Genomic DNA, 15,803 nt, shown 5'->3' with positions numbered 1-15,803 from the left:
TGCTCTGAACCCCCAAAAGAAATTTGAAAAGCTATGTACTCTTCTACATTTTCATGGATGTTAAAATATTATTAAGGGATATAAGTTCCATTAGTTGCAAGGGGTACAATCCCAGGAAGATTGTAAATACTACAATAGAAAAATTACATTAATCTTCCATATGTATCCAAAAGAATCTAAATATTATAATGACTTATACCTACTTTCATCTACTTTAAAAATATATGATCAAATTCTTCTTTCACAGTGAAAAATTTGCATTGATAATTCCTTTCCTTGAACTCATATTTCAGTGAAAAGTCTACTTCACTGAATTTTCCTTCCACTAGAGTTTTATCCCAATATAATGTATTTTTCGGAGAAGGCAATGGCACCCCACTCCAGTACTCTTGCCTGGAAAATCCCATGGACAGAGGAGCCTGGTAGGCTACAGTCCATGGGGTTGCTAAGAGTCGGACACAACTGAGCGACTTCACTTTAACTTTTCACTTTCATGCACTGGAGAAGGAAATGGCAACCCACTCCAGTATTCTTGCCTGGAGAATCCTAGGAACGGCGGAGCCTGGTGGGCTGCCGTCTATAGGGTCGCACAGAGTCGGACACGACTGAAGTGACTTAGCAGTAGCAGTAGCAATGTATTTTTATGGTTGAAGGTATTTTTCCACACTAAAAATATGTATAAAATTTAAATAAAACCTTTACTTTCTTGTGACTAAAACACTGAAAGTATTTTAAAAATTCTTCTGGAGAGAGTTTTCTTTATTAGTAAAATTAACTTATCTAAGCAATATGTATTATCAATTTGATAAATAATTTCTAAAAAATAAAGGTAAATTTTCTTGGAATTACATCTTTTAATGAGATGGTTGGACTATTTCAATTAATACCTATATCTTTCAAAAAATATTACTTACTCATGTAAAGACACAAGGTTCATGTCAAGTATCATGTCTGTTTTTTTTTTTTAATTGAAGTATAGTTGATTACAATTTGTGTTAACTACTGCTGTACAGCAAATTGATTCAGATATATATATGTATGTGTATACATTCTTTTTAAAATATATACTTCTCCATTATGGTTTATCATAGAATATTGAATATAGCTCTCTATGCTATACAGTAGAATCTTGTTGTTTATCCGTTCTATATATAAAAGCTTACATCTGCTAACCCCAATGTTTTTATTTTTCATTTTTAAAGAGGTAACAGCTGAGAAAACATGCTTACTTAAATAAGTAAAAGAGAATGGAAGGACTTCTGATATGGTGGTGTCACTCAATTCTTTAACTCCTCTGAGTTAACTGTCAAAAATCTGGAAGTGATCAATCACTGAAAATTATTTAAGTCTCCCTTCAATTGTGTTGAAAGCAAAAAACTTGATAAAACTGAGTTGCAAAAACATTTGCTGCCCAATCAATGGAGACTTTCACTTTCTCAATTTCTGAGAAATATAAAAAAAAGTTTTACTAAGACTTACCTTTTAATTCTACCTACTACAGTTTCACTTAGAGAGACCTTGTTAAAAACTAATATGCTCAGAAACAATTGGCAAGTTGAAATATTGTTCTTTTCAATACATTTTTGCCTATACAACATTTGAGGTAAAATTCTTTATCTTATTGTGTACCTCATAGACATTTTTGTCAAATGTTGGAGCTGCAGATATAGTTCATTCAAGCTATGAAAAATGTCCTCTGTATAAACCTAAATGGCAAAGTCAGATCTTATTATCAAAGAAATTAACCAATCAGATTTTCTTTCAGAAGAGTATAACTTTATTTTTCCATTTACTTTTATATTTGAATTTTAAGATAGAGAGAGGATGGATGGATAGAAAAAGATGGATTAACGGGTGGGTGGATAGATGGACAGATGGATGAATAGAAAGAAGGGTAGACAAATAAAGAGTAAATGGATAGATAGAAAATAATCTTAGACTATGCCCAATCATTTTTATCCACAAACTTAATTGCTAACTTGAGAAGTTCTCACCTGTCAGCAACAGCTTACTACTGCCAAATTTCTCACAAACATTTTGTTGAAAGAAAAAGGTGTTTACTTTTACTTGTCTACTTAACAACCCAAATTTAGAAATTAAATAAAACAATAAAACAAGATCTAAACTCATTATAAATACAAACCTAGATGGTTTTGCAAGGAAATATACCTGAATATCAATAGTGATCATCTGAGTTTGGGGACTACAGTTCATTACATTCTTTAAAAATACCTGTATTTTCTAAAATCTCTATGGAAGTCATATATTCTTTTATAACTATAAAAAACCGCCAATAAATTATATTTTATCAAACAATTTCTCATTGAATAAGCTTTTTAATAGTTGCCTTCTACTTCAATAAGTTTTACAAAATTATGAAAAGACCTTTGTTCTTTCAGCTCTCTGCTAGGTATTTTCACAAACTATATCTCATTTAAATCCTCACAGCAACCTCATGAAATTGGTACTTCCCATTTTACAGATGAGAAATATGAGACTCAGAGAGGTTAAGCAATATGCCCGAGGCCTTTCAGACAAGTAAGTGATTCAACTGCTCACAGACTAGCTAGTGATTCCTACCCAGATCTATTGAAAGTTGAAATTTATACACTGCTGAGTATCACACTGCATTACATTAAAATTTTGGATTCTGAAAGTGAAAATTATCATTTGTGTTAATTAAAATAATAATTGCTATACTGATGTCTATATGATTTGTGAATACAGTTTCTTAATATTCTTTTCACTTTCTAATGATGTTTTCTGGAGAACAAAGTGTTTAATAAAGTACAACTTGTATTTTCTTTTTGTATAGTTCTTTTGATGTCATATCTAAGAGTCTTCACCCAGTCCAAAATCACAAAGATTTTTCTTCTGGACTTTTTCTGAAAGTTTTTAGTTTTAGTTTTCATCTTGAGGTCTAAGATCTATTTTGAGTTAAAAATTATGTATGATTTGGAGTAAGGAATCAGATAGTGTCAGCTCTCTAACTGGTTTATTTGAAATTTTTGGCTCTTCTGGCTTCTTGTCATTTCCATACAAGTTTTAGGATCAATTTGCCAATTTCTACAAAAAAAAGATATTAGGATTTTGAAGGAATTGCGTCTAGTCTATTAGATCAATGTGGTGAGTATTGCCATCTTAACACTATTGAGTCTTCTAATCAATTAGCCTGAAATATCTCTCAGGCTGTAAAACACTTTTTCCTATAAAGCACCTTTAATTTCTCTTTACAATGTTTTGTAGTTTTCAGCGTAGAGTAATTGCATTTCTTTCGTTAAATTTATTCCTATTTTTATCATATTATGAATGGAATTGTTTTCTTAATTTCAGTTCTTAAACATTTGTTGTTAATATAAATAAATATAATTAATTTTTATATTAATCTTGAATCTTACCACCTTGCTAAACTTGCTAATTCTAGTACTTCTATTGCAAATACCTAAGGATTTTATACATTCAGGAACATGTCTGAAAATATAGTTTTACTTATTCCTTTCCAATTTGCTTGCTTATATTCTTTTTCTTTCTTTATTAAGCTGAATAGAATCTTCAAAACAATGTTAAGTATAAGTGGTGAGGTGGACATCTACCATGTTTCTGATTTTGAGAGAAAAGCATTCAGTCTTCCTTCCTTAAATATAACATTAGTAATAAGTTTTCATAGATGTTCTTTATCATGTTAAGGAAGTTCCTTTTTCTTTCATAACTTCTTGAGTAGTTTTAACATGGGTGGGTGATTGATTTTGTCAAATTATTTTTCAATTTCTATCAGGATGATAATGTAGTTATAGCTTCTATTCTACCAATTTGGTATATCCTATTAATTGATTTTCAGATCTTAAAACAACCATGCATTCCTAGGATAAATGGTACTTGATCATGGGGTATAACCTATTTTATATGTTGCTGGATGCAGTTTTTTTCATGTTTTTTAAGGATTTATGTGTCTATGTTTATACAGGATATCAGTCTATTATTTCCTTTCCTTGTGATGTCTTTGGATTTGATATTAATGTAAAAGATGGAATGATCTGGAAAGTATTCCTTCCTCTTATATTTTATGAAGAAAAGGGAATGAATTTAAATGGGTTAGTGAATCCATTTAAAGTTGCGGCTCTAAGTTGATTTCGCTTTTCTTAGGTTCTTTCAGGTCTTCCCAACACGTGCACAGTTTCCAAATCAGTCAGGGATGTGTGGAGACGTTATCTTGGCCTTCTATGATGCTCACATTACTAGGGCTTCACTGTTTAATTTCTGGCTGATCTTCATTGTCCCACCTAGGGCCAAAACCTTAAGCTAGCAAACTGCATGTTCTCCTTGTTAATTCCCAACAGAGTCCATCACTTTTAGCCAACAAAGCTATCTTTGAATCCTGGCTGAATCAAGTCTGTCCCATTACCAGTAGACCTGCTGGTTTTTGCAGACAGCTCCACGGTAATGAAACTACTGTTCTCACTAACTAAGCTGAGGGCAAGGGTAGATGGAGCGGCCTCAGGCAAAAAGGTCAGAGTTTTACTGTTCTTCCTGAAGTGCAAGAAGTTTTTCAGGAATAAACATGCCTCAGTTCATTGTGGTCCGATGGTTGATTTTTAGTGTCCTAAAATGGTTGCTTAAGACAGTCTTTCCAGTTTTATGCTTGGCCTTTTGCGCAGAGGGCTCACCAGCCCCTCACACCATAATAATCAGAATTCCCTCTTGCACTTGTTTATATCTGAAAGACTCTGGGGCTTATGTTAAAGGGCAATCTAATCTGTTTTAATTTACATTTGACATTTTTAAATTGTGGGAATCATACTTTAAAAAAAAGGACTTTGTCCAGGGAAAGATTCAGAAGATTTGTCCTCTTTGCTAACATTGAAGAACAATTAGTTTATGAGAGAAAGGGAATAGTAGTGGAGTAATTTGTTTTTCTTTCCAAATTCTGAGTGTGAAGGCCGGGAGAAAAAAGCTGGCCTATCAACCATTTCCCCCTCAAAAACAAAACAAAGCAAAACAAAAAACCCTCAACCCGCACCATAATCTTCATCTATTAATTTCCACTATATAGTCATGCCTATTTGGTGAATCACTTTGGGATTAAGTCACATACATTCTCTTTTGCAATACTCTTTAGTGTTTAGTTTGGAGACTTTTCTTTTTTAATCATTTCTATGAGTGGTTGGCAGAATGATAAGATTATGAGGGCAGAACCTCAGAATGTGATTGGATATCACTTCTGTGATTATGTTATGTTCTATGATAACAGAGGGGCTTCCCATTTGGTGCTAGTGGTGAAGAACTTGCCTGCCAATGCAGGAGACATAAAAGACCTGGGTTTGATATCTGGGTTGGGAAGATTCCCAGGAGGAGGGCATGGCAACCCACTCCAGTATTCTTGCCTTGACAATCCCATAGACAGAGGAGCCTGGTAGGTTACAGTCCATGGGGTCGCATCGAGTTGGACGTGACTAAAGCGACTTAGCACACATGATAAGAGAGATTTTGCATATGCAGTTGAGGACTCTAGTTAGTCTACTTTGAGTTAGTCAAGGTTATCCTGGATGGACCCAACATAATCAGGTGAACCCTGTAAATATAGAGGATTTTTTTTCCTCTAGCTGTTCTTAAAGAAATAGGTATGTTGTTAACTTCCTTTGTAAAGGTGTAGCCTCTAAGAACTGAGAGTGATCCCGGCTGACAGCTTGTAAGTACATGGGACCTCAGTCCTGAAAATCCAAGAAACTAAATTTTGCCATCAACCAGTGAACTTGCAAGAGGACCTGAGTCTCAACTCACATTGCAACCCCAGCTGGCATCTCAATTTCAGCCTTGTAAAATTCTGAGCAGAGAACCCAATTATGTTACGTCCAGATTTCTCATGTGCAGAAATTGTGAGACAGTAAATTTACACTGTCTTACACTGAAGAATGTATGGCCATTTATTACAGAGCAATAGAAAGCTAATAGACTACAAAATCTTTTTTTTTTCCCTATAAGTGAATCTTTCAATAAGATAGCCAAGATTTGAGAATTTGTAGTTACATAGATAAAGATTGACAAGTAATTATTCAGTTTGCTCGGGCCTCTTTGCTTTATGTTAGGTTTAATTTTAGGACTTCTATAGCATATTTTCAATTTTTTTTTACTGATTTCCCAAAGTGTACATAATCACAACTTGTTTGGGTACTTACTATGTACCGAGCACAGTTTAAGTCCTTCATGTGTATTTATTCATTAGCCCTCCATATAACCCTGGCTTCCCAGGTGGCTCAGTGGTTTAAAAAAAAAAAGAAAAGAAAAACAAAACCCTGCCTGCCAATGCAGGAGATGTAAGACACCAGGATTCAATCCCTGGGTCAAGAAGATCCCCTAGAGGAGGAAATGGCACACCATTCCAGTATTCATGCCAGAACAATCCCATGGACAGAGGAGCCTGGCAGGCTACAGTTCAATGGGGTCACAAAGAGTCGGACACAATGGAGGTATGAACACATACCTAAGCCTCCACCCCATCCTAGCACGCAGGTCCCATGTAATCTCATCTTATAGAAAGGGGACACGAGGTACAGAGGGTGAAGTTGTGCCCTTATGTCACATATGTACAGAGAGGCAGAGCTAGGACTCAAATCCAGACAGTCTGAGCCCAGAGTCCAAGCTCTCTTACTCTTAACTACCATGTCTTACTATTATTTTTGCAAGCTCATCTAGAAAATGTGGAATATTCAGAAAGCACTGAGAAGAAATTACAAATCATTTGTAACCTCATTACTCACAGATAACCACACAACCACAGTTAGCATTTCACTGTTCATCCTATCTGGGACAACAGCTATAGAAACAGAGAGGTGGGTACATTATAACTTCTGGGGGATTTCACTCCACTTAATGTTTTGCGACATTTTTTTTCTCTTTGTCATAATATATTTAAACTATGATCTAGTTTACTGCCTCTCCCTTTCCCTCCAAAAAGGAATTTATTCACTTTCTTCTTGAGGAAAATCATACTGTCCACTTGGATTTTTCAGTTTTGCACACTTTGAGATCTTTCGCCAGAATTGTGCACCTCTCTCTAGAATGTCTTTGTGGGTCTTCTCTGCAAGGGTATGACCCCAGAACAAGCCAGAAAAACAAAAGGCAGATGTGAGCTTAGTGAAAATTGAGGTGATCAGAAACCTACCATCTGTGCCAAGGCTGGGGTTAAATTCTATGATAATCTAAAAATAAAAGTAGAGGAAGGATTTAGGAGAGGGGAAATGGGAAAGCGAGGGACAAAGTGCAGAGGGCTGCATGAAACTGCAGGGAACCAGAGGGCATACGGCTACACCTCGAGCATCAGCAGGGAGTGACTGTAGACTGCCAATACCAGCCAAAGAGCTGCACCAGCCATGACACTTCCATGTGGGAGCTCTGAGGGCCGGAGACTGTGAGTGTCAGGGTGACACACAATCCCTCCCCAAGAACTGAGAGCAACCTCAGAGAGGGGAGAAGGAAAAGAGCCCTGAATTATCCAGAGAGACTAAATCTAAACCCACGAGTGGAAAGATGAAATGTTTTCTTCCTCAGCAATGACTGTGGTGGTTTATGAACAAGTGTTCAGATATAGAAAAATAGAGAAAATAAAATTTCTGTCCATGTAAATTGTGATCATAGATTTTCAACCTTCTCTGCTGGCTCTGTCTAAATCTTTCGTATTTTTGTCAGTGACATTGTTACTTTACCATTCCCGCTGGCTGAAAGCTTAGGATCACTTCCTCTTTATCATTTAAACATAAAGTCATCTCTGACCATTGTATGTGTGATGTGGGGGTTAGGAGAGGAGGTTTTAACTGACTCCGAAGGCATTTTATATATTTAACCAAACATGGATGATGGAAAAAAGGGTTTTTTTAAAACTCTTTAAAAAGCTTCCTGTGCACCAAATAGGGCTTAAATAAAAACAAAAATCAAAAACAACCTGAAAAGTCAATGAATACATTTAAATGTCAATGACTGAAACATAAAGATTTTTTTGCCCCTAAATCACCCATGTAAAGAAAATAATGTTTTGCAAAAATGAACATGACTTATTACTGATTTCATAACATTTGAAAAGCAGCAGAAAGAGATCCTGCCCATTCCAGCACAGTAGAATCAGAGTTTGCTTGGTGATCAAATGAAATGTATAGTTCAGTGCAAAGAAATTATGGTAAAACTTGGGAAAGAGGCCATTAGGGTTTTGCATGGCTTAGTTCTGATTTTGGAATATGTTCAAGGCCTGCCCTCCAGATCTGCTGGTTGGTTCCTACTGCAAAGGCTTGTCCTGGCATAGGCGCTGTGGTTGTTTGTTTATGATGGGGATGTTGGCTCAGTCACTCAGTAACTTCTACAATGGCTCCTTGTGGAGCATCTCTCCAGTCACAACAGTCTCTACTTTCCTGAGCGTTGCCACCTCCCTCCACAAAACTGGCAGCCACATCTGCACTGTGAGCTCTCTTCACTCCCACCTGCCCCTTATTCACTGATCTAAAGACTCAGCCCAGATTCTCTCTTCCAGAAAGTTAGATTGACAGCCAGAAGGAGAGGCCCTCTCTGTGTGGGTTGACCTCTTATGTGCAAACTCTGGATTATGGGAGCCAATGAGTTGGAAGGCATGTAGTCTTGCTTTTTCATCTGAAAGTTGTTGGGATTAACAGAAGTCCAACCAGCAATTCCTCCTTTCCTCCCACCCTCTCCAAGAGGCTCTCCCTCTTACTACCAGCTGCGAGTGGAGTGAGCTTACTTTGCTGCTTTCTAAGACACTTCCACATTTGGCCAGTGACTAAGGGCATCCTCAGGTCCCCTTTCAGGAGATACCTCCCACCGCCACAACTGCTGAAGGCGCACACTTGACCCACAAAATTGTGGTATGACAAAATGGTTATTTTAAAATTTGTTTTGCGGTAATATATAATCAAAACAACCACATCCTAGGATCCCCTCAACACCTCTTGCTAACTCTCTATGCCTCATTGGGAATGGGGCAGGAAAGGAAATGAGTATATTATGTCCACTTTATGGAAGTGAAAGACCAAGTATCTCAGTTCAACCATCCTAGAAGTAAAACTGATTTCACTTAAGCCTTTCTCAAGAGCATTTCTGTTTTATAAGCTTTAGGTATTTGTTTTGAGAAAATAGAAGGTGGTAAATAATTATTGGATGGAACCAAATATTGAGTGGGGACAACCTCCTAGGCATGTTTCCAGTGGGGCCACAGATCTCTGCTTCCAGGCCTGTGGAGAATATATTCTCATGGAATCTGGGTCTTAAGGTTTTAATTTAAAAGAAGACTTTGAAACCAGGGATGTCTTCTTTACCATGTATATTGACTGGAAATCATGGTTTTTTTTTTTTCAGGAAATAGGACTAAATCAGATATTTTCTCTACAGTCTCCAGAAATATTTCATGTGTCACACTCTGTATCCAAACTTTTCATTTGTAAGAGATGGCCACTATATTTATCCCTCGAGTTCTTTTCCTGGCTTCTTAAACCAGGATTTTATTTTGGGATCTGCTCATTGAATAATTACTACTCATACTTTGGCTCCATGGACTGACCCTGTGAAAGCCTGTTGGGAATCTCCAGATATGATATGAATATCAAAGGTTTTACCCTACTTTTACTCCTCTTCAAAACAACGACAACAACAACCAAACAAAAACACCAAACAACAACTTGGAAATAAAATACTTCAATGAAAGTTAAGTGAAAAGAGCCATATCTCAGCCAGTGTTCAATGTTTTCAGGTGACTGTCTGTTTATTGCCAACTCTGGACTCACTGACAGAAAGAACAAAACTAAAGATTGCTGAATCCTTACTGTGTGCAAACACCATAAATTTACATGTATGATCTCAATTCTCACAGCATCCCCATGAAGTGGGTATTATGTGCCTCATTTCATCGGTAACGCAGAGGCATGGAAGTGAAGTGTTAAGTAAATTGCTCAAAGTTTCAGATTGTACAGGATGGAGCAGAGGAGGAGGGGGGCGTGGCAGCAGTTCAAAGGTCAAAGTCTACCTTCTTTCTGATATGTAATGCTGCCTGTTGTCCTGAAAAGCAGTTGAGAATTTTAGGCTGTTATAGCTGCCATCCAGGGGGAAAAGATTTCAATCACCAATGAGGTGGAAAACTTTTAATTCAAGCTAGCAACTATATAGCACACTTCTATATACACATATTTGGATACAGAGTGAATGCTTACTTTAAGACTCAAAATTTTTCTCTGCTAGTGAAGTTATTGATACGTTAACTGGACTCTTTTGGCCATGGATATCATTAAATAGGTGGTTTTCTATGAAAGCCAAGAATTTGACCCCATGATGTTCACATTAAAAATACACAGAATAGGACTTCCCTGGTGGTTCAGTGGTTACGAATCTGCCTGTTAATGCGGGGGACGTGGATTTGATCCCTGGTCCAGGAAGATCCCACATGTCTCATGGCAACTAAGCAAGCACTCCACAACTACTAAACCTGAGGAGCCCATGATCTGCAACAAGGGAAGCCACTGCAATGAGAAGCCAGAACACCACGACTGCAGAGTAGCCCTCACTAACCGCAATTAGAGAAAGTCTGAGCACAGCGACGAAGACCCAGTGCAGCCAAAGATAAATAAATAAATTCATATATTAAAAAAGAAGTAAATAAGAAGTAAAAACAGTTGAGTTTGTTTTAACAAAAAAATGCACATGGAAGCATGTAAATTATCATATGTGAAACGAATCGCCAGTCCAGGTTCAATGCATGATACAGGGTGCTCGGGGCTGGTGCACTGGGATGACCCGGAGAGATGGGATGGGGAGGGAGGTGGAAGGGGGGTTCTGGAAGGAGAAAACATGTACACCCATGGTGGATTCATGTCAATGTATGGCACAACAAATACAATAATGTAAAGTTAAAAAAATAGAAAATAAACTAATTTAAAAAAAATGCACAGAATAATTACTTACCTACACAGGCATGGCCATTGGAGTGTCTGGCGTCAGGCCAGTCTTCATAGCCTGAAGAGGCAAAGGTGTGAAGGGTCAGGAGGAAAAACAGAGGAGCAGCCATAAGGATTTTCCGAGGAGACTTCATCTCGGAGCTATTATATTAGGAGACTCCAGGCTGGCAACAGAAGCTACAGGCTGAAGGATGCTGAAGTTGAGGCCCAAGAGCTGATTAGTCTCTCTCCATTTCTCTCCTGTCTTCTAACACACACACACCACACTCACATACACACTTTTCACTACGCAGAACCCAGAGAGGGAGCCGCACGGCTCGGGTCTGGGAAGAGCTGGAGGAGCCCCGGGTGCACAAGCCTTCTAAGCTACAAACTGAAGGAAAAACTGCCACAGGTTGCAGCTGAGTCAGCCAAGAGTGCTTTTGCACTTGCTGGCTGAAGTCAGTGGCAGTGAACCCCAGGAACCTTGTAGCCTCCCGAAATCATCCTGTGGCCTGGTTAGGCAGCTCTTCCTCTTTCTTTCTTGCAAAACAAAGCTAAACTGAAAGTAAAACTGAAGAAGAAAACCTCAACCACAAACACACAACACTTTAGCAATTTGACAGCAGTGTTCAGACTGTAGAAATTACCATCTGTTATATTCAGAAGTTATATAGTTTTGCTCTAAACTGTTTTATATGGTGAGACTGGACTCCTTTGGTGGTTAAAGAATGTTCTGGTCAACTAGTCGCTTTCCTTTGGAGATATTGGATTATTCCTTCAAGGGTCAAGTTTTCCTAGGGCCTTTAGTTGGTGTTCAGAAAACGAACAATGAGATAGTCATGGGGCAGTTGGCACTGGTGGATTTTCAATCTAATAAAAAAAAAGATGAGCTGAAATTAATCAAATCATTTTTATTTGGCTGTGTATGATACATCTCTTTTCTGAAGAACTTCAAAGTATGTTTAGATCCCTCACCTGAGAATGATTCATTCATTTTTGAGAGACTGATTTTCTACTTTGAAGATGAGAACTGAATGCTATTTTTCCAAGAAAAAGAAAAAAAAAAACTAACTGAAAACTCAACCAGACTGTAGATAAAGACATATAATCTAACTGCTTTGTTCTACAATAGGATAGAGCAAAGTCACAAGCCATTTCTTATCCAATAAGATAAGAGGACTGGGGCAAAGGGCCACAATCTAGATGGGCCTAGGGATCAAGCAATTAACATTCTCCCTGTTTAGGCTCTGAGAAAAGCTTGTTATAAACTTTATAAAATCTTATAAAGCTATCAAGGGACTTCTCTGGCAGTCCAGTGGCTGAGATTCCATGATCTCAATGCAGGGGGCCAGGGTTCTATCCCTGGTCAGGGAACTAGATCCCATATGCTGCAACTAAGAGTTCCCATGCCACTAAAGATTCTACATGCACTGACTAAGACCGGGATCAGCCAAATACATAAGAATATAAAAAACTATTTTAGTTGTTTTAAATATTTAATTAAATATAATATTTCTAGTAACATTTAATAGAAATCAAAATTGGTAGAGATTTCTTTTCCTCCTCCTCTCCCTACTTTTACTTAAGGAGTAACATTTTAAGTAGCAGGTAGAATTTTAGAGTTGTATTCTTTCTAAGATGTAGGAGATACCAATTTTTATGGTTTGAAGGTTCCTTGTGTAAGCATCAGTTTAACAAATGCCAATTTGTCAAATCTCTGAATCTGCAACACACACCAGAGTGTTTCCCTCCTTAAGTCCCCAGCACTGGCTGGGTCAATGACTACCACAAATGTCTTTGCTCATCATGGGCACTTTGCTTCCTTTGAGACTGAGCTGCTGGTTTGCAAGGTCCCTGACCCTGTGGCCAAGGGAAGCTCTAGAGGTCACCAGGACCATCAGAGGGGTCAGGACCTAGGGAAATTCTAGAGAATTCCTGAGGAGGCAGAATAATAGAGTTATTACTAGCATTGCCTGCAAAGACAAAAAGTCACTTGTTCAACTACCCTGTCTGATGTTCACTTCTAGGTCATGTATTAGACCAGTGGTGGAATCTTTCTAAACTTTGATTTCCTCATTTATGTTGGGATAATAATAACATTTCTCAGTATTCCTGGAAGGACTAAAATAGACAATGGATTCACACTATAAAGCAGTATGCCATGCAAGAAGTGTTTGATAAAACAAAGCTTTGGTTACTATCCCAGCAGGAATATGATGAAATCTGCACCCGAGGCCAGATTTCAAGAGAATTATTGTAAGACATTTACACTAGTTGCAGGTCAAGATATAGGAAAATGATACTGCTTGCGTTTATTGAAGGCTGCACTTATTGAACACCATCTGTGTGCAGGGCAGCCCTCCAGGAACACAGAGGGTAGTTTGCTAACAATAGGTGGGTGAGGAATCTTTGCATAACTTCAGAAAGAGCCAGTGGCACAGGCTCTGGGCCTGCTGGGGCTTACCTGGTGATTCAGCAGTAAAGAATCTGCCTATGATGCAGCAGACGCCGGTTTGATCCCTGGGTTGGGAATATCCCCTGGATGAGGGAATCGCAACCAGTTCCAGTATTCTTGCCTGCAAAATCCCCATGGACAGAGAAGCCTGGAGTGCTACAGTCCATGGGGTTGCAAAGAGATGGACACGACTTAGTGGCTAAACAACAACAACAAACTGGACCTCCTAAGGGTCTCTTAGTCTAGGTATATAGCTGTGAGCCAGACTGGGTCACCTCAGGGTGAAGGAAATTTCTCAGTGTAAGACTGTGGGCAAGTTTTAGACCCATAGTCATGTGTGCACAAACTTGGGTAGTTTCACCCACGAACACTCCTGGAATCGTGGTCCTGAGGCAGACTGGATGCTTAGGTTTCAGGCAGGGCAGGCTGTACTGGGAAACCTGGGCTTAGTTGTGCAGTGTTGAGACAGTCCTTTGCCATTTCCAGGGCTGAAATTCCTCAGATGTAGGGGAGTGTCAAAATACAGTGGGTCTCCCTAAACAGAGGTGATTTTCATGCTTGAAGGGTGAATTCTTAGTTGGCAGGGTCAAAAGAGGAACACAGAAATCAGGAAATGACTTGCTAATTGATACTGCGGGGAGTGCATGTGCCCATACGCTGCCGCCGCTAAACAAACCCTCCCTCCGGCTGCCCAGGTAGACGTGGAAGTGGGGGTGGACGTGGTGGGCCCTACCATTTGCACAGGCTCTCTCGGACTGCCTGGTCTCATCTCCCCTGATCATCTCACTGAGCACTGGGTGCCCATGGCCTAGAATCTCTGCACAACTTGCTGAAAGGCCCTGGACCTATGGTGTGGCTTCTTACAAAAAAACCCTTGTTGGACCCTGTATAATGTCCCCTGAGGACTCCCTGCTGTCAGAGGCTCCATTTCTGATTTTCTCAAAACCTGTTTTTAGAAAATGAGATTTCTTCTTTGAAGCACTTTGTTACTTACTTCACGAGGAGAGTTTGGATTCGAATCACAGTCTGTCCTGCTGCAGAAGGCTGAGGGTTTATAAATTCTTGAATGTAACACCGGTGGTTTGTTCTCGCTTGTTCTGTCTGAATATGCTTCCTGATTAGTTTTCGAACTGAACTGGCCTCAATCACCTCATTCACAGCAAGTTCCTTAATCAGAAAAACAAAGCAAACCCAAAACAAAACTGACCTGGGTGACAGGAGATACTGTAAAATCTGGTGCTCTCTCAAAAGCGCCTCTTCGCTTTGACTTTCTCCTCTTTCCGATGCCAGGGATCCGTCTCCTTGCTTCTGGCTTCCCAGGATTCTCTGCGGTGACCCTCTGTTCAAAGCAAGCCCAGATCCTTTGCCGGCCCCTCCTCCACAGTCAGAGTTTATTTATTCTACCTTTATTCAGTCTCTCCTGTTCCCTGCTACGGAAATCCTAAACTAATCCATGACAAGGGTGCATGTCGGCTGATTAAAAGCATTCTGGGGGGTGGGGGTGGGGGTTTCCCTGGTGACTCAGTGGTAAAGAATCCCCCCACCAATGCGGGAGACATTCCTGATCCAGAACGACCCCTCATGCCCAGAGAAACTAAGCCCATGTGCCACAGCTATTGAGCCTGTGTTCAGGAGCTCAGGAGTTGCAACTACTGAAGTCCACGTGCCCTAGAGCCTGTGCTCTGCAACAAGAAAAGCCACAGCAATGAGACTGCACTGCAATTAGACAGTAGTCCCCTGTCACTGCACTGAAAGAAAACCTGCACAGCAATGAAGACCCAGCACAGCCAAAAATAAATAAATAGATAAATAAAATTGTTTTTAAAAAGCATTTTGGGCTTAGGATCAGGTGAGCTTTCATCTTCATTATGATTTCAGCGCTTACTGTATGTTCTTGGGCAAGCTGATCCACCTCTCTGAGTATCAGCTTATTTAACTATAGAATGGGTTATATCATGCCAAATATTATAGGAAAATTATGAGGATTACAGAGACAACATGAATTTAAAATAAACTAACAGTAAGTTTTAGATACATTTAAAACTAACAATGAATTAACACTATCCTTCTCCAGTATTGGAATTTTAGCATGTTTTACTTTGTATATCTTCTCAGAACCTTTAAAGGGATGTCCATTTTAGGAATGTACTTAAGTAGATACAAAGTAGTAATTCAGAACACACTAGAGGAGTGGCCAGCCATGGGTATTATCAGTGGAGGGAGAGAAACTTGCAGATATATTGTAGGAAGTATCCACATGATAGGAAAGAATGTGGAAAATCACCCCAAGAGGTACACTGGTAACTTCCAGCAGGAAGAGACACCCACCAGAAAATAAGCCAGTGATCCTCCATGTGTTAACAATGTAGCAATGGCAGCAACCCTGTGACCCAGACATACAATGTGTTCTGTACTCCAGCACT

At 39.0% G+C, this 15,803-nt stretch overlaps 1 protein-coding gene across 1 annotated transcript in view; it reads right to left on the bottom strand.

The window, feature by feature from the left end:
* AOAH (acyloxyacyl hydrolase) overlaps positions 1-11,468 on the bottom strand; it is a 176,446-nt gene extending 164,978 nt beyond the window's left edge. The window contains exon 1 of the mRNA XM_081534203.1: positions 10,951-11,468. Within this exon, the coding sequence (XP_081390329.1) occupies positions 10,951-11,077 (127 nt within the window). The 5' untranslated portion in view covers positions 11,078-11,468. The remainder of the gene's footprint in view (positions 1-10,950) is intronic.
* Positions 11,469-15,803: the final 4,335 nt, after the last annotated feature.

This window comes from Giraffa tippelskirchi, chromosome 10, assembly GCF_054371585.1.
Source record: "Giraffa tippelskirchi isolate mGirTip1 chromosome 10, T2T-mGirTip1v1.2.pri, whole genome shotgun sequence".
Classification (NCBI taxonomy): Eukaryota; Metazoa; Chordata; class Mammalia; order Artiodactyla; family Giraffidae; genus Giraffa; species Giraffa tippelskirchi.
Note: the sequence above shows the minus strand (reverse complement) of the source record. Positions and strands in the feature narration are given on the sequence as shown.